Source organism: Prionailurus viverrinus, chromosome D2, assembly GCF_022837055.1.
Source record: "Prionailurus viverrinus isolate Anna chromosome D2, UM_Priviv_1.0, whole genome shotgun sequence".
In the NCBI taxonomy this organism is placed as follows: domain Eukaryota; kingdom Metazoa; phylum Chordata; class Mammalia; order Carnivora; family Felidae; genus Prionailurus; species Prionailurus viverrinus.
The window spans coordinates 82,200,501-82,219,491 of record NC_062571.1 but is presented as its reverse complement, the minus strand read 5'-3'; the positions used below and the strand labels follow the sequence as shown (position 1 = coordinate 82,219,491).

At 46.5% G+C, this 18,991-nt stretch overlaps 1 protein-coding gene across 1 annotated transcript in view; it reads left to right on the top strand.

Moving 5' to 3' along the window:
- The window catches only part of ADAM12 (ADAM metallopeptidase domain 12), a 350,145-nt gene that overhangs the window by 208,989 nt on the left and 122,165 nt on the right, over nt 1-18,991 (top strand). Inside the window, exon 4 of the mRNA XM_047824703.1 lies at nt 4,364-4,442. Within this exon, the coding sequence (XP_047680659.1) occupies nt 4,364-4,442 (79 nt within the window). The remainder of the gene's footprint in view (nt 1-4,363; nt 4,443-18,991) is intronic.

The window sequence follows — 18,991 nt, the reverse complement described above, 5'->3', positions numbered from 1 at the left end:
GTGGTCTGAAAATGTGCACAGTGTGATATTGATCCTTTGGTACTTGTTGAGGGCTGATTTGCCACCTCGTATGTGATCAGTTCTGCAGTCAGGAAGAATGCGTATCCTGCTGCTTTAGGACGAAATGTTCTGAATAGATCTGTTAAGTCCCTCCGGTCTAGCGTGTCATTCAAAGCCATTGTTTCCTCGTTGATTTTCCGCTTGGATGACCTGCCCACTGCGGTAAGTGGGGTGTTAAAGTCTTCTTCTGTTATTGTGTTATTATCAGTGACTTTATGTTTGTGATTTTTTGGTGTGTATACTCGGGTTCTGCCAAGTTGGGGACGTAAATGTTCTTACTCCCCCGTAAAGAAAGCGTGTGCTGTCTGTTTCCATCTCTGTCTTCACCCCAAGCCACTTCCTTGACCTTAGACTCGTGGAGTCAGCTGCTTGCCGGACATCCAGGAGCATGTCTCTCAGGTACCCGGCACTCAACGTGGCCAAGGTGGAACTCACCGTCTCCATTCCCTCCTGGATGAACCGCCCATCTCGGGTGCCAACTGAGGTTCCTAATTCTGTCCCCCCGCATCTGTATTTCCCATCCCAAAGGCTTATATCTTGGTCTGGCCGTTTGTTTGGACGCTCACACCGGCTTCCTCTAACTAGCCCTCCTGCCGCACTTGTTTCTTGCCCCCGAAGTCTTATCTACGTGGCCGTCAGAGCGGCCTTTGGCCCCAAAGCTTGTGTCTGCTCGGGTCACTGCCACATCTAATGGCTCCCATTACACGGAGTAAAGTCAGCAATGCTTGCAACTTGGTGGATTAGTCCTCGGCATGCCTCTCTGAGCAACGGTGCATCGCCCTGCTTCAAACTTTGCACCCACCACCTGGAACTCGGCAGGGCTTCACATTTCCGGTGCCCAGCCCCCACTAGCATGATCTTCCTGTACACTCCATGCCTTTGAGAATGGAGGCACCCCTATCTGGAATCGTCTCTTCCTCATTCCTCTCCATCTCCTGCCTCACCACCCCTTCACACGTGACTTCTTCTTGTCCACCTTTCATAATCCATTTGGGTACCCCCTCCCTCAGGCTGCCTCCTGGATTAGAAGCCTCTCCTTGAACTCCTGCAGTGCTTCGAGCATCTCCGTATCATGGCGCTCTCATCACTCTTGGGGTCTGTCTTTCACCAGATGATGAGCCTGGGGGGTGTCTTATTCCCAGTGTCCAGCACAATAAATATTAAATGAGAGAATACTGAGGTGTCACTTACAATAGCCAAACATATGGAAAAGAGCAAAATCGACTCCCGGCGTTTCATTTTCTGGTGTAAGGAGGAACAGAATTCCTTGTTAGATCAGCTAATCTAATAAGCAGAGAAAAAGAATGTTCTCATGAAATTATGCATTCACCTTCTGTTTTCATTTGCTGACACAGAGCATCCATCTAATTGGATTTTTCTCCTTGGGGAAATCTAAAGGAAATGGGTCCCTTGCTGTTCCATTTCCAATATGGCCATTGTCCACCTCCGCTCTTTTCTCACAGGACCTTTGACTGCTAGCCCCTTTTAAATTAGACGCACGTCTGGGGCACCTGGGTGGCTCAGTCGGTTGAGCGTCCGACTTCGTCTCAAGTCATGATCTTGCGGTCTGTGAGTTCGAGCCCCGTGCTGGGCTCTGTGCTGACAGCTTGGAGCCTGGAGCCTGCTTTGGATTCTGTGTCTCCCTGTCTCTCTGCCCCTTCCCCCCTCCTGTTCTGTCTCTCTCTCTCTCTCTCTCTCTCTCTGTCAAAAATAAATATACATAAAAAAATAAAAATAAATCAGACACACGTCTGAGAAAGTCTCAAGTGAGCACATCCTCAGTTTCAGCCGTGGCTTCTCAACAAGTCGTGGTCCCTGGGAAAGACATGGGGCACGGGTTACCCAAGCTGAGAGGGGACAGTCCTAGACAAAAAGAATATGCCTACAGCATTTGCCCGAAATTCAGTCCTTCATCTATCCATCCATCCATCCATCCATCCACTCGTCCATCTCTTATTCCTCTTGTCCACAAGTTTACTGACTGTCCTCTACCAAAAGTTCATTGTCCAATTCCTGGCTTTCCTAGTGGATTTCCCATGTCCCCCATACATGAAGCAAGTCTCCTCCTTGGACATCCATCTAAACTAGCTTTCAGTTAGAAAGCCTTAAAGTATTATCTCTTTGTGGTATAAATTATATCTCTACGCTTTGTGTTACAAATTATATTTCTACAAATTCCTATGTGTGTTACTCCTCTTAGTATTAGGTTCATTCAAAGTAAGGATCCCTGGGGCGCCTGGGTGCCTCAGTCGGTGGAGCGTCTCAGGTCATGATCTCACAGTTCATGAGTTTGAGCCCTGCGTCCGGCTCTGTGCTGACAGCTCAGAGCCTGGAGTCCGCTTCGGATCCTGCGTGTCTCTCCCTCTCTCTGCCCCTCCCCCCACTTGCATTTTCTCATGAATAAATAAACATTAAAAAATATAAGGATCCAGCACCGTTAAGCACAGAACTACTAAAGTGTTAACAAAATATAAGCAAAATAATAAAATTATGAATGAACAGTAAATAATATAAGTAATAACAACATAACTTGAATTGTATTAAATCTTCTTCTCCTCTGTGATCTCCAAGCTGACCAAGCCCTCTCTCCCCAGGAGCACTGAGGCTGTTCCAGGCCCTTCCTCGTGTAGCCAGGGCTCCCACTCCTCCTCCCCATTCGCCTGCTCTGTGCGTCCTTCTGCCTGCTCCCCCCACCGCGTTGTCTCACCCCCTCTCTGCCCCATTTTCCTCCAGCCCCTCCACTTCCTCAAGCCCCTGCCTCATGATTTCACCTCCCATCCCCCTGCTTCCCTTTAGAACCACCGTCTGGAAAGACGCACTGACCATTTCTGTCCCCATCCCCTCGGCCTCCCCTGCAGCTGCCCCGGTCAAGGCCGCCAGCCTCCCACACCTCCCTGCCTTGCCCTTGCCCATCCCGGCAGGGCGAACCTGGGTGAACCTGCCCAGAGGATCCTGGGAAAGCTCACAGGAGGGACACGCAGAGGATGGGGATTCGAGACCAAAAGCAACACGGAGGCTGGCCCCCTCCAGCATGATCTGTGTATTCCTGAGCAGAGGGAGGGGTGGGGCGGGGCGGGAGGATCCCGGTACCTTAATCAGTGAGTGTGAGAGATCATCTGTTTTATGTTTTGGCACAATCTTCTTCCACCCTCGCTGGTGAGGAGAGCACAAGTCAGACCTCCGTGAGGGTCTAACTGATTTAAGCCAGGCGTTTCCGAAATATATTGAAGTCCATGTAAAACGGGGAAATTGCTTTCAGTTCTGGACTTGGCTGGGAGAGGAGCTAAAGAAATCGATTATGAGGAAAGTATTCCTCGCCTGTTACATCAATAGCCTCCCACTTCCGTTTCAACTCTACCCATTTGTCAGCACCCTGGATGCAAATCCTAACTCAAGCCAACTGAAGCAAAGGAGAGGGGGCTATTGAGGAAGGGGAGAGGCAGAGTGGGTCCCCAGCACATATGGAAAGTCTCCCCCTTTGTCCCCTTTGTCAGGGCTGAGTGGTGGCTGTGTCTGGGCAGTGTCCTCTAAAGCAAGGCACCAGGCTGAGGGAACCCCTGTGAGCATGTTCTTGGAGCTTTGAGAACAGAGAGGCAAGACTTCTTCCCCGGAAGCCCCAGCTCACAGCGTGCCATAGGGGAGAGTTGTGGTTGGCCTGCTGGGGTCCCTGCTTCATCTCTGGACTGGAGACGGGGCCACAGCATTCCATTACCGCATTCCATTCACCCATCTTCCTCCCCTCCCGCACCACTGCTTTGAACAGTTTGCTGTTGTCCTAAACGCTTCTTTGACATGTTAATATTGATAGCTGGTTCTCTCACCTGAGGGTGTACCGCAGGGGTGATAGCTGGATCCGGAATTCTTGTCCCAACAGGTGGCTTCGCCACTGCTTCTAGATGGCGGGGGCCTTTGTGACTGCCAGGCAGATAACTCTCCCAGCTTGCAAATCGGCATATGCCGTCCGTAGAAGAGCGTGTGCCTGTGTGTGTGTCCCCACGTGCACGTGCACGTGGGGGCCTGGGTCCCTGGGCGCACACGCCTGGAATGTGCTAGAAGGAGGTGAGGGGGGATGGGTGAGGGCTCCACGTGTACCGTGGGAGCTGTTGCTCAAGGCCCACGTGTCTGAGTCCTGCCTGTCTGGGTCTCCTCCTGACTGCTTCCCGAATAGGTGGAAGGTCCTTTGGGAGCCTCACGGGGTCACCTGTCACATAAGGGCGGGTCAGCTGCTGGCTGCCTTGTTCGCAACATATCCGTACGCTTCTCCACTCATCCTTTTATCTCGTTTGTCTTTCTTTTTCCACAGAGGCCTCATCGCTAACAGCTTCACAGAAACCCATTATCTGCTGGATGGCACCGATGTCTCCCTCACTCGAAATTACACGGTAAGTCCGGCGGCAAGGCCACCACAACACCACGCACGCCATCACGTCTGTGCTTAAACTTTGTAGCTGTTTTATCCTAAGTGAAGCCACATGCCCAGAGGCTTTACTTAGGGACCATAAGGCACCTATGCATCACTTAGGCTTTAAGCATTCCATTATAACTCCAGGAGAACTTGGCCTTGGACAGCTTTGTGCCAGGATCGTCCTTGGAGATGTGGCCGACCTCGAAACCACCTTCCAATCACTAGGGGATGCTCGGTTGGGCAAATCCTTTCTAGAAAACCTAGCCACGTTTCAAGATGGCTTGGAAAGCAATTGTCCCTGGGCTGAATGTAGCTGTGTTATACTTTAAGTCCCTTAAAAACAATTCGAAGTAAAGCTGACTCTGCTTAACCTATAAACGTATCCTGCCTATTATAAATGTAACCTACCTATTATAGGCGTGTCCACCAGAAATAAATGTATAAGCCGTTTATCTATATGAATGATAAATCCACCATAAACACTTATGATCCTATATTATGGTGGTTACCATCATATGACATTTATCACTTTTAGCTTTCCCGGTATTCGAAGTTTTATGTGTATCTTGGAAAAGATGCTAATTTTATTTGTTCCTTTAACAAGTGTTTGCTGTGTTTTCTGTGTGCTCAGCCCACGTGAACATGGGCATTTAAAAAGAGTTGCTGCCCTCTGAGGACTAGGAAAGCTAGTTTGTTTTTTTTTTTTTCCAAAAAGCTGTGGATATTTGTTTTAACAAGAATTAGCTTAGAGGAAGGCTTTACATTTGCAGTTGAAGTGTCGTCAAGCAGCCGTTGTCGACCTGCCAGGTTTCCCCCTCTCTTTATCACTTGTGTGCATGTGGCACTTACAAACTGATGCCTTCAGACCCCCAGAAATTTGGTAGAATGACCCGACACTGACCTTCCAGCCTGCAGAAAGCACATAGGAGTCCTGGATATAAAATAACCATGTATGAACTTGTGTTACTACCTCTTCAAGTTTAGAGGAGAGTCCAAGAAATCCCCAAGAAGCAACGACAAAGAAGGGGTATAGGCTCAGAGCAGTAAACTGGTGAGTTGGGGTCATGGGACCTCAAAGGGCTACTCAGGTCCCGAGAGAGGGACTGGTGCTTGGGACCGGGGACAAGAGAAGTGGGTGTCTACAACTGAGAGGTTTTGCAAAAGCTGGGCCCCCAGGAAGCGGCTTCCTCTGTGGGAAAGAACAAGAATGTCTAGTCTGGAGAAGGGACAACAGAGAGAACTGTCTCAGGGTATCCTGGATTGAAGAAATAGTTCATAAGAAAAAGAGAATTGAGAGCCCAGCTAGTCTTATAAGCGTATGTTTGCAGTGGAGTTGACTGGTGTTTATATGTCTGACGCCTACATAGAAATGCAATTTCGGTCAATACATTAACATCCAAACTGGTCCCAAATCAGTAATCCTGGATCCCCTGGGCCCAAGCTGAAGCCAAGCCAAAATAGTAGAAATAGAGATATGCCTACAGCCACGATCACATGAGACATCCATGCCAAAAACAAAGAATAATAAAAATATTAACAATGAGCCCCAAATAAAAATTGCAAAACACACAGTGAGAAAAGCCACGGTGAGTGAGCGTCAGTGGACAAGGGGAACAAGGGAATCAGCACCTCAGGGAATGCAAGACAATACAAAAATCAGGGGAAATTGTAAATATTTTAAAGAGAACAGAATAGGCCTGATAGAAATTCCAGAGTGAAAATACAGAAAGAAAGAAAGAAAATGGGAAAGAAGTAATGTTTAAACGGTGTGATGAGAATGTTCTGGAACTGGAGAAAGATATGCACCCCAAGTAGGAAGAACAAAAAGCAGACTCACTCCAGGATGCCTTGCAGTGAAACGGCAGACCCCTAAAGATGAAATCGTAACACCACCTGAGAGAAAAGAGACACTTGTGCAAAATGACAATTGCCCCGACAACAGACTTCTCGTTAGCAACTACAAAATTAGAATTCAGAGAGCCACGGGAAAATTACAAAAATCATAGGAAAATACATTTGCACACAAAGAAAGAGAATGTGCTGCTCTCAGATTCTCACCAGGAGTATCTACCAAGGAAAAACTGACAAAGGATATTGCAGTAAGAAAGAAATAGAACACAAGAGCCACGGATAGGCCGTTAGAGGCAATAGGAAACAAAGCCACTGCATGTGAGTAAATCTAAGTAAGCTATTTAAGATAATAATTACAACAACAATGACTAAATTTGGATGTTTTAAGACAAGATGAGCAAACATTTAAAACAGTTTAAGAATTTGTACTGTACTGGCGAATAATAGAGACACTGATCAACTTGAGATTTTGATAAATATGTATCTTGCTAATTTAAGTATAGCCACTAAAAGAATAGGAAAGCAGAATGTAGGATTCCAAACAACAGACGGTCACAAAAATAGTATATCAGCTCAGTGGAGGGCAGGAAAGAAGGAAAAGGATTTGGAAAGCAGAGTAAATATAAAACACAAAATAATTAGCTAAAAATGAGTCAACATATTACTCTAATTATATGTAAATAGACTGAATCTGTTTGTTAAAGTAAAAACAGATTATCTGCTTAGAACCTAAAATGAAATCCAGCTACATAATTTTTACAAGATTCACACTCAAAATACAACACGGTCCTGAAAGGAATGGAAAATATATAGTAGACAGATATTAACCCAAAGAAAGCTACTGTCGTAGTATTAACATCAGGCAACCTAGATCATAAGGCCAAAAAAAGACATTATAATGGATAAAGGGACTGATTGCTTAACGATAAAAGGAGCAATTCGAAAGGATGGTAAAATACTTGTGAAACTACATATACCAGTAAAATAGCCTCAAAACATGTGAAGCAATAATCAAAACAATTACAATAAACTGACAAATTCACAACCAGAGAGGGAGATTTAAATATGCCTCTCTCAGAAATGAAGATTTTAATAGATGAGCAGAAATTAATGAGAAGGAAGGCCGAAAGGATGGAGAGAGTCATTTAAGCCAAAAGGTGGTTCTTTGAAAATACTAATAAAACGAACAAAACCCAAATCTAATCAAGAAGAAAGAAGAATTCCCAAGCAACGGTATTAACACAAGGATGGATGTAACTATTGCCGTACAGAGATTCTGAGAATCACAAGAATGTTATCGACAATACTAACCATTTCTTAAAAATGTAAATTCTGGGGGTGCCTGGGCGGCTCAGTCAGTTGAGCACCTGACTCTTGATTTCAGCTCAGGTCTTGATCCCAGGGTTGTGGGATCCAGCCCCACATTGGGCTCCGCGCTGAACATAGGGACTGCTTGGGATTTTCTCCCCGTCTCCCTTTTTCTTTCTCCCCTACCCGCTGGCCCTCTAAAAGAGAAAAATGATTTTTAAATCTTCCCACCCCCCAAAATAACATCAAGCCCAAATATTTTCTCAGGTAACTTTTACCAAACCTATAAAGAACAAATAGTTACTAAGAATTAAAAAAAAAAAAAATTTAAGGGAAAAGAGAGTAACTACGAAAATCAGAAAGAGAACATCCACAACATGAATATTATAGACTAGCTTCAATTATGAACATAGTGGCAAAAATCCTAAGTAAAATATTTACAAATCATGTCCAGCACATATTTTTGAAAATACTTTATGACCAAATGGTACTTATCCGAGAAATGCAAAGATAGTTCAATATCAGTATATCTAATAATACAGTTTTATGTATTATTATCTTTAGATGAAAAATATTATTATGTTTGATATTATTTCTTCAGATATAGTCCATGGTATTTATTATGTAGATTATAAGAGCTCTCGTGGGTGGGGAATGTTTCTTGTATCTCCTTTCTAACCCCGCAGAGCTTCACACATCATCTTACGTAGACTAGACTTTCCAAAAACAATTCATTCATTCATGTATTCATTCACTCAGCAAACATTTATAACCACCTTCTGTGTGCAGAAACTGTTAGGGTATGAGGATATAGGTTGAATAAAACATATTCTTCGGCATATAAATTCTACTCAAAAGGTAGGGTGTTTACAAGATGTGAAAATACTTATGCCTTAATATAATTGCTACCATAGGAGGTATGTACAAAATACCACTGGAGCCTCGGCAAGGCCATGGTTAGTTTTAACTCGTTGGAGACCATTTCACTAAAGAAATGATATCTAACTCTCTAAGAACAAGTATAGAAGAGAAAGGTTGGGTGAAACCCTTTGGTACTAAAGAGGTTTGACTCTATCTTACTGAAAATTGGAAGCTATGGGAAGTTTTCATACAGGGGAATGGCATTGTTCGGTTCTGTGCTTTAGAAAGGCTCTCTGATGGCAGAATGGAAGAAACATTGGCAGAATTACTGGCAGGCTGAAGGCAAGAAAGTCTGTTAGGGGCCTAAGGTGGTTGATGAAGGTTTTGCCGACAGAGGGATGGAGCTGTCAAGGCAAGAAAGCTTGAAGAGGCAAGATCCGGTGACAGTGAACAAGGGAGGTGCCACCAGGGCTTGGTTCCTTCTGCTTGGGCTCTCCACTGGACCATGTATTTTCTCTGGCACCATTAAGGAGCACTTGTTGGCTTGGGAAGGCATAGGGGACAATGAGGATGGGTTTGTCCCTGTTGAGTTGGTTGTGGGACAGCCAAGTAAAGGTGTTCATGAATCTGGAGTCCAGGAGAAAGCTGGAGGTCAAAAATGAAGAAGACCTGAGGATTGACCTCAGATATAAGTAATAATTAGTGCCATAACTTCACATTTGACTTTCTCTTTTATTCTCTCTCTTTTTTCTCCTAGGATGCTCTCATTTAAAATATGCTTTTGTAGTTATCTCTGAGGCAATCCCCACAGTGTAATTGCTGTTCCAGATAGAAGCAGGAAGAAGAGAGCTTAGAAATACCGTGGCAATAGGCTTGAGTTCTCCACACATCCGTCGTGTATGAGGGCGAGCGGTACTCAGCTAACATGGACACGCCCAGAGTGTGTGAGATGTGCTTCCAACATCATTTTACCAGTTTTGTGGTTTTAGTTTCAATCTCTTCCTAATTTTCCTATCCTTAGGCAGTTTTTTGCCCTTTCTTCTCATTTGAGAAGGCAAATATGCTATGAGAGAAGGAGAGATACAGGACTAGGTAAACAAGGGCCTGACAGGGACACCTGGGTGGCTCAGTCAGTTAAGCGTCCGACCTTGGCTCAGGTCATCATCTTGCGCTTTGTGAGTTCGAGCCCCGCATCGGGCTCTGTGCTGACAGCTCAGAGCCTGGAGCCTGCTTTGGATTCTGTATCTCCTTCTCTCTCTGTCCCTCCCCCACTTGTGATCTGTTTCTGTCTCTTAAAAATAAATAAACATTTAAAAACAACAACAAGAACAAGGGCCTGACAGCTGCCGGGTTGGTTAGGGACTCGGAGGGTGGGAGCAGAAGGCTTGGAATGTAGGCATTGTAGAGACTAGCTGGATGGTGGTGTATCAGAATGCTAACAGTAGTCGTCTCTCTAGGGGGAAAGTGCATTTTTCGGTTTTCCGTGATTGTTGTGTGTATATGGGGGAGGGATTGTATTTTTCTTTCTTCTCATTTGTCTACAAGGTCACTGTATAGATGGGCAAATGTCTGCCCCATCCCTCTACCCACCCCTCACTCCTCTGCATGGAAGTGTCCTTTTTTATTATTATTTTGAGAAAGAGAAAGGGTGGGAGGGAGAGGGTCTTAGGGAGAGGAGCAGAGAGAGAATCCCAAGCAGGCTCTGCATTATCAGCACAGAGCCTCACACGGCGCTGAGACCCACAAATCATGAGATCATGACCTGAGCTGAAATCGAGAGTCAGACGCTTGACTGAGCCCCCCTGGAAGTCTCTTTTTAAGGAAAGGGCAGTAGGAGCAAGCAGGCCTGAGAACCCTGGTCTCTGCTCACTGGGGAGCACGGGAGCCCGTGCTTGGAAGGGCCATGAGACTAGTCTTGCTGTCTTCCCTTAGTCCCTCATGGTGGCTGAGGCTTGCCCACTCCTCCATGGAGTGTTCTCAGCAACAGTATTGTGCAACCCAGACCCTCCTCAGGATGGGCCCCGAGGCTTGGCTAGCAAGGACAGAGCGGTAGGGATGAAGGTTGGAAATCGCACAATGCCTCAGTTCTACCGAGACCTAAGCAGTATCCTCTGACAGAATATACCAGAAACCCCTTTTGCTGAAGGTAAAGAAGCCGGAAGTATATTTTGATCTTCATCTGATTCTTTGGATCTCACAACCGGAGGTTAATTGGCAACCCCCCACCCCCACCCCAGACTTCCAGAAACAACAAGCAAGTATTGCTTTTACAGTTAGACAAAGAAGGACTTGGGGCTTCTGGGTGGCTCCGTCGGTTGGGTGTCCGACTCCGGCTCAGGTCATGATCTTGTGGTTTGTGAGTTCGAGCCCCTCGTCGGGCTCTGTGCTGACAGCTCGGAGCCCAGAGCCTGCTTTGGATTCTGTGTCTCCCTCTCTCTCTGCCCCAACCCCCACTTGTACTCTGTCTCTCAGAAATGAATAAATGTTAAAAAAATTTTTTTTGAAAAGAAAAAGAGGGGCCTGTCTTATAATCGAGCATCTCCTATCTCCCATTCCTTTGATCCCATCCTGAGCCTCCAGCCACGTCACTGTAGAGATAAGGAGTGAACAGCCTTAGCCACTAAAGAGAACCCACAGCCCCAGACAGCTGGTCATTCCAGCAGAAACCCCTTTAGGAGAGTCCATGACCTTGCCTTGTCTTTCATGGTGAGGAGACAGACACAGCTTTGGGTTTTTTTTGTTGTTGTTGTTGTTTTAATCAGGCTGCAAAACAAAAAAAGAAATGTGCAGACTCATCTTCTTATCCCCTAAAGTCAGCACACAATGAATTTTCCTAAATTTAAGATTATACATAAAATAAGAACCACTCTTAGCCATGGTACCGTCTTTTTTTTTTTTTTTTTTTTTTTTTTAGATTTCATCTCTCAACCATCAGTGTAAGCTGGTTGACAGGCAGAGTAGTGGCTGATTTTAATTTTGGAATTAATCGCTTGTCTTTTATCTCTCTATTGCCCTGACAGGATGAAATATTTGTGGCTTTATCCTTTGTTGACCACATCTGAGGGAAGATTATGTTTTATATTGTTACTTTTCATAAGGGCTGTGAGGGACTGTGCACACGACATTTGTGCCCTTGCGTCCCAGAAGACTCTGGGAAAGGCCAGAATAGCCCTCCAGAAGCCTCCTGAATGTTCCGTAGAAATGCACCCAGCTGCTGCACGTGTGCTAACCGAGCACCCCCGCTGGGCCAGGCACTATGACCACCACTGAGGGTACAGCAAGGGTTCAGAATAGACAAGGGGACCCACGTGGGGCTGGAGGGAGGAGACTGATATTTTTCTAAGCATATCAAACCTAATCGACATCTTCCCTAAGTGTGCTGAAGGGAAGGCTGAGGGTCTCCATCTGGTCTTAAGCGATCATGGAAGTCTTCATAGAGGAAGGAGCGTGTGAACTAAGATCTGAAGGTTGAGGAGGAACGAACCAGGGGGGGACCGGAGAGGGAAGGATATTCCAATGTGATGCTGAGCTTTACTTACAGGCGGGGAAGTGTTTAGAAAGCGACAGGGGCCAGACTGTGGAGGCCTTGGAGGCCACGGTGATATATTTGTTTGTCACGGAGGAACATTGGGAAGCCATAAGAGATCTCAACCCTGGGGTGTCATGACCAGTGCAGGCTTTGAGAGACCCACTGGCCGCAACATGAAGAGGTCCTCAGAGAAAGCAGGAGCAGGGATCCAGGAAGATCAGGCAGCTGTTCTTGTGGAAAAGCCTAAAGCCCAGAGGAGAGGAGATGGCTGCTGGGGCCGGGACCATGGAGACGGAGAAGAGAAAATGTCTGACCTTATACTCGTGAGCCATACCCAGAAAGATTCCATTTGTTGTATGTGTTTCTCATTGGAAAAACGTATGAAAACATTTGCTTGGCAGATGCCAACGGGAGACCAGTCAGTGTTAACTGAGGCTGGGCATCAGATAGGTGTGGAATCCAATATTTTGGTCAGAAGGATCATTTGGGTGACGTCCCATCCACTTCCATGGCAAATGTTTCCTCTCAAAGAGGAGTAGAATCTCTGGCTTGGACTGAGCATGTCAGGAGTCAACCTCATTCCATGACAGAGGCCAGCAGACATGTATGAAGAGATGATTCTGGATGTAGGAGGGAAGTCCCAGGTCATTCATATCCCGTAAGAGTAGCAGGTGTGAGCAAGGCTCGTTACCGGGCTCTCAAGAAACGCTTTGAAATGGATTTAATTTCCCTGCTTTCACTGAACTCTATACTCATCCCGTCCATCCACTCTTCCCGACTTGCCTGTCTCCCAGAGGGCTGCTCTGTTCTCCCACCGATGGAGGTGCTGCCCACATCCCATGGTGACCCTGCCCCACTGCATATACCACCCTTTCCCTGTCCACGGACATTCCTGCTCTTCCAATGTAGGTCCTGCCTTCTGCCCAGCCGGAAGACACCAGAGCCACCCGACATTTTCCCCTCACTCCCAGTCTCACCTAGGTTCAATCCGGCCCCTCTTCCTGCCTCGCCAGTCCTTCTAGGATATCTTTCTCTGTATGCCATTCCCTGTTGCACTTACTTTGACCCTAAATCGCCAATAGCTTCCCCAATCCTCCTTCAATCAAGGCCAAACTTCTTAGACCAGTATTCACATTCATCAATGGTGACATACCTTCCTCTTCTGCATGTGTGAGTTCATTCATTCATTCATTCATTCATTCACATGCTTGCTCAACAACAAATGTGTGTTGGGTGTCCGATATGCCAGCTAACATTGAGGAAGCATCAGCAATACACAAGGCATGGTATAAAGTGCTTTTCATGTGTTTTGTGGTTTGATCCTCGCAATAAATCAATTTTGGCTATTTTTATACCCAGATGAGGAATCTGAGACCTACAGGGGTTCAGTAACTAGACCAAGCCCACGGCTAATAAGGATTCAAGCCCACGTGGTCTGACTCTAGCATCTGAGCTCCCAGCCTCTGTGATACAACTGCCTCTGATTCACTTGGAACGTTGGAGGGTCTCTGTATGCGTTCCTGCTCTGACGTCTGTTGCAATGGGATCAGTCTGTAAAGCTGTAGCAAGTGAATTAGGGAATGGACTAGCATTCATTTGCAAGGAGACACCCAGCAAAGGCTTCTGGGGGAGAGCAGAGGATGTCCTGCTGGCCCATAGTCCTGGAATGTGGGAGAAGGACGGGTCCAAACAGCCCTCTGGGCGTTGGCCAAGTGCATCGCTTCAAAGCCCAGACTGAACCAAGATCAGTGAAGGTCCAGTGCTTCGTGGCAGTTTATAGAAGGGAGGAGGACACAATCCCTGCCCTCAGGGAGCACAGAGTCTGACCACAGATGACACGATGGGCTCATGGCAAGGATACTTCAGGAGCCAAACAACGGAAGAGCCAAATCCATGTGGAATCTGGAATGAGTTCCCAGAGGAATCCCAGGTTTGGGTGACTTTCCTTTGCTAAAGCTGTCCAAAGGGGAAGGCTCTGAGCCAGGCCTTCTGTCTGGAGGTGGTAGATGCAAGGTTAGGACCACAAGCCAGGGAGGCAGACTGCCCAGGTTCAAATCCCAGCTGTAGCGCTTAACAGACACTGACCCTGGCACACAGTCCTTTGGAAAAGCGAGCCAGCTGCAGCCACTGCTCTGTTTCGATGGATCCACAACAATTCGTAACCACCCTGGACCATATGTCCCTTTGGAAGTCCCTCTATATCGTGATAGCGGGATGAGAAAGTGAACTGCGGGCTGCAGGCAGGAAGGGCGGGGGACATGCTGTGCTGTGCTGAGCACAGATCTTAAGGTGCGTGTGTCCCTGAAAAGTGGCCACCGGCCCCTCCATCTCCCCACCCTGGCTCCCACCAGGCCCCTTCTGCTCATTTTCATGTGTTCTGTAAAGTCCCACACAACATGCACGCGGATTTGGAGCTGAGAGTTAGAAACCCGTGCGGAAAATCAGCCCCCTCCTGTCCGTTGTGCCTGTTGTTCTCACATACGTTCATTCAGCAAAAATACGCAGAGCTCGGGCTTAGCACAGTGGAAAATCGAGTTAATGGCCTAATGGGTTTCAAATGCGTATTTTCGTAGTCAAGATCTATCACGGTGCCTTCCATTTCAAACTGCTTCCCTGTGTAATGTGTATTTGATCCCCCCAAACCCTGGGCAGTTAAGGGTCACTCCCATTTTGCAGATTAAAAACTGAGCCTCTTAAGTCTCAAATCCCCAGACTTGCAACTCAAGAGCCATCTCGTGCTCTCTCTGTTGCAGACATGCTGTTTCCAGGCCCAGTTGGCTGGGAGGTCCCGAGGAACGTGAACATGATTTCTTAAGCATGTGCTGTTCTCTGATGCAGAATTCCAGCGCAGCAAAATAATGTGAATGGCCCCTGAGGTCCGTCCTTTATAGTCGTTTAACCAGACATGGTTCTTGTTAGAGCTGAGAGCCGAAGTAGCCCTGGGAGTGTGGGTGTGGTGACTTATTTCTCTGCGATCCCGTCCCGCACGCTCTCAAGGCTAAGCGTAACGTAGCCCAGCCAGAGAAACACGCGGGGCTGCAAAATCACTTTCTCCTTTGCTTGAACGCACTGTCACCTTGTTTCAGTCTCAAGCTAACGTGTGGTATGTGGGGGCCTGATGTTCCACACGAGAGAGCAAAGCCCAGACCACGGCCATGCGGAAATGCGAGCCAACGACTCACGCAGACACACACACGTGCGCACACACGTATGCCCACACACATACACACGTGTGCACGTGCTTCCACTTGGACACACACACACACACACACACACTCACCCTCGTACCCCCTCCGTCTGCAGGACTGTCTGCGGGTTTGGAAATGACTTCACTTTCCTAGGATTCCCTGAACGCCTTTTGCAGTGGCCTCTGCTGACCTTGAGAAGGCCGTGAGTCTACATTTGGGCTTTAGGTGGTAGTTTTCCTTTCCAAAAGAGAGACTCACGAGGGCACATGTTCATGGCAACAGGACACGGGGGGGAAGCCGTCTGGCCTGGAATTAAGAGGCCTATATTCCAGTTCCTGTCATGGCACCGACCGACTCTGTGGCCTGAGGCAGTCACTTAACCAGTCAGGGCCTCAGTGTCCACATCTGCTCGGGAAAGGGGCTGCCTAAAAGAGGAAGACTGGCCTTAGACGGCCTGAAGCTCCCTTACGACTAGAACATTGTGTGATTCAAACACTAAATCAAGATAGTTTGGCCCACTGCATATGGTGCAGGGTAGGGGTGGGGGAATGCTATAAAATTCCCAGGGAAAAGAGGCATTGAAAATAATTTTCACTCAGCATATTCCCTAACTGTCTGCTCACAATCCTTTTTAATCACAAGGTCAGGCCATTTTTGTTAGCAATTTAGCCGATAAAATTCCTTTCTTTCTGGTCCACTGAGAGTTGGATAACAGAATTTGTATTTCACTTCCCATATGGCAGAGAGTTGAGGGCTACTATTTTCGAGCTCAAGGGTTCTTATTCGATCTTCCTCTTACCCACCATTACGTTTGATTGATAGGATTAAACAGAAGGAAAATTTATTTTACTGGAGTGGGGAAACGCATTAGGTTAAGTAATAAGTATATAAAATACATAGTTAGAGGTTTTGTAAAGGAAAAGATGTAATTTTGTGGTTATGCATGTTTGGGACTGTTTTCTATGTTATGTTTTGTCGGTAGAAAGAGAATGCATTGGATCAGCAGAACAGGCAGAGACGACGTGCTAATGGGACAATGTCTTGTTCGGTGACGCCTTTACAGACAAGAGTGTGATAAAAAGAGACGGTCGCTGACACTCTTGAGGCTGTTGAAAGGGGTTGCTTTGGGGATGTTTGCAAGGGGAAGTGTTGGGATCCTGTAGCTGCAGGAGGAACCCAGGACCTCCCTGGGCATGATGGACGCCTGCTGGGTCTCTCCCTGGTGTGGCCACACTCACATCCAACCGGCCAAGTGTTGGCGAGTCCACGAGACCTGGGGGATTCCTGTCTCTTAGCATCAGTCGATGGGAGGCAACATGGCCCTTGGATATGGATATGGGGGCAAACAGTCCCCTGGAGATACCTGAGCAGGCCCAGCTCCCCCCAGCCTTGGCCACCGAGGGCAAAACCCCCCAGAGAGCAGGAGGGCACCTCTCTCCTACTCTTTGTAATCACATTCCCAGCCAATTACGTGGCACGTGGTATGATGGGCACGTCTCTCTTAGCTGTGATTCTATCCACATGACTGACTGCGTGATAAAAACGATACCCCATTTGTCGGAGCACGTAATGAATCCTGCTGAAAAAAATTAAGACTTCATGATATTATAATTGTCCTAGAGAATCTGGAACTTGGGGTGCTAGTAATTATGCCTGGTAATCGAGGAAGGTAACTACTTCTTAGATTAGTCAGCAGTGAACAGCAGGCTTGATCGCTGTCCCAAGGTAAATCGAAAGCAGTTTTAGCGCCAAGAAATAAGCTCTTAACTCTGGTAGTGACTGAGAGACGGGATTGTTTGGGGATCAGTTTCTGAGAGCGAGGATCCACCCCTGCCTCTTCTGTCAGTGGTACTCCAACCTCATTGGTGAACTGGAAATTAATTTTATACTAATTTGTTCTCAGCTCATGCTTTAATGAGCTTGTGTTTCTGGGTGTTTAATTTGAAAGTACGTTTGATAAATACTCTATTACAAAATAAATGGAGACTGAGAACAAATGAGTTTGAAATTTCCGAGGTCAGTAATTAAGATTATTGTCACTATTGGGTTTTTCACTATTTAACCAAGACTCAGCTGCCAATGCAACATTTCACGATTCTCCAAAGCGAAGTAAGTTCTGTAATGGATGATGGGTAACAGACAAAAACCAAGATTCCGGGGGCCCCGGGCACCTAAACTGGACGTCATATACTGCCCTTTTGCCTTCCCAGTCTTCTCCACTCAGACATGCACACTGGGCACCCAGGACTGAAATCCCTTCCCTGGGATCCCTCTGGTGCCCTGGGGCATTATAATCCAGGTACACAGCCCCCTCATGTTTACAGAATTGCTCTCATGCCTTCCGCATGTAACAGGTCCAGGTATCTAGAGAGAGGGGACCATGGAGCCTTTCAAAAGTTATTTCATGTGGAAATAAAGAGGCAAGCTGGCAGCAGGTCTGGGTGGGTACCTGATGTGGCAGGCTGGGCAGGTGTCCCCCCACCACCAGCCCTGGGCATTCCTTCCCAAGCCACGGGCACACTGGAGAGGTCAGCCTCGCCATAGCCTTGAGTGCTGTGCTCCTGCCCTGGAATCTTCCAGCCAGGGAGAACTAACCCTTGTCCCTGAATTGCCAACCCCTCCTCCATGGCCTCCTGTCTTTGCACGTGCTTTCCCTCCGTGAGTAGCTCCCTCACCTGCCTTCTCCCCTGGGCACCTCGCCACCCCACCCCTCGACATTGTCTGGGGGCCAAAAAGAGCCACAGAACCTTCATTGTTTGCAGTCAATATCATCAACAACATTAAAAAATCCAAGATATGCTACAGGTTCATACAAACTGTAAGCTAAGCTCGTAAGAGGATCTGACACAAGACAACTTAAAAAAAAAAACTAAAGTTTTCCTTTCTATAAAAATAATTGCTTTATTTTTAAAGGAAAATAAATTAAAAATTTATTTATTAAAAATACATTTCCTTGACATAAAAATAATGTAAAGACGTTATAGAAAGATGTATAAGACATAATAGAAAAAAGATCCCATTTGTGGTATCTACCCACTACCTTGGAATAAGCCTAATGAAAACTTTCCAACAGCAATATGCAAGAAAATCTAGGACTAGATTGAAGGACATTAAAACAGCCTTATTAAAGGAAACATACCATGTACATGAACAGGAAACATGGATCTCGATGGATTCTTAACCACATTATTAATATACTAACAATATCATCTCAATGGATTACTACAGAGCTTAAAATTTGATTCTGAAATTCACTTGGAAGAGAAAATAGGCAATAATATCCTAGAATCATTCGAAGCGAAGAACAGAACCAAAGGAAACCTGCCCTCAACAAGGTTGTCGAGACAGCCCTTGAATAAATGGTTCCGGAACACCTGGATCTCCACATGCAGAAAAAGGAAATTGGGCTCCTACTTCAAGCCATATACAAAAAAAACAAAAAACAAAAAACCAGCCTTGGAGGGGGCTCGGTTGGTTAAGCATCTGACTCTCGACTCTGGCTCAGGTCATGATCTGACAGTTTGCAAATTCAATCCCCACGTCAGTCTCTATGCTGCTGACAGTGCAGAGCTTGCTCAGGATTCTCCCCCTCCCTCTCTCTCTCTCTGCCCCTCCCCACCTTGCTGTCTCTCAAAGTAAATAAATAAGCTTTAAAAAACAAAGCGGATCAAAGCTGTGAATCTAAGAACTAAAGTTGTAGAACTCCTAAAAGAAAACATAAGTGGGAACCTTCAGCACCCTAAGTCAGACCATGGTTTCTTAGGTATGACAACGAACACGTAAACAACC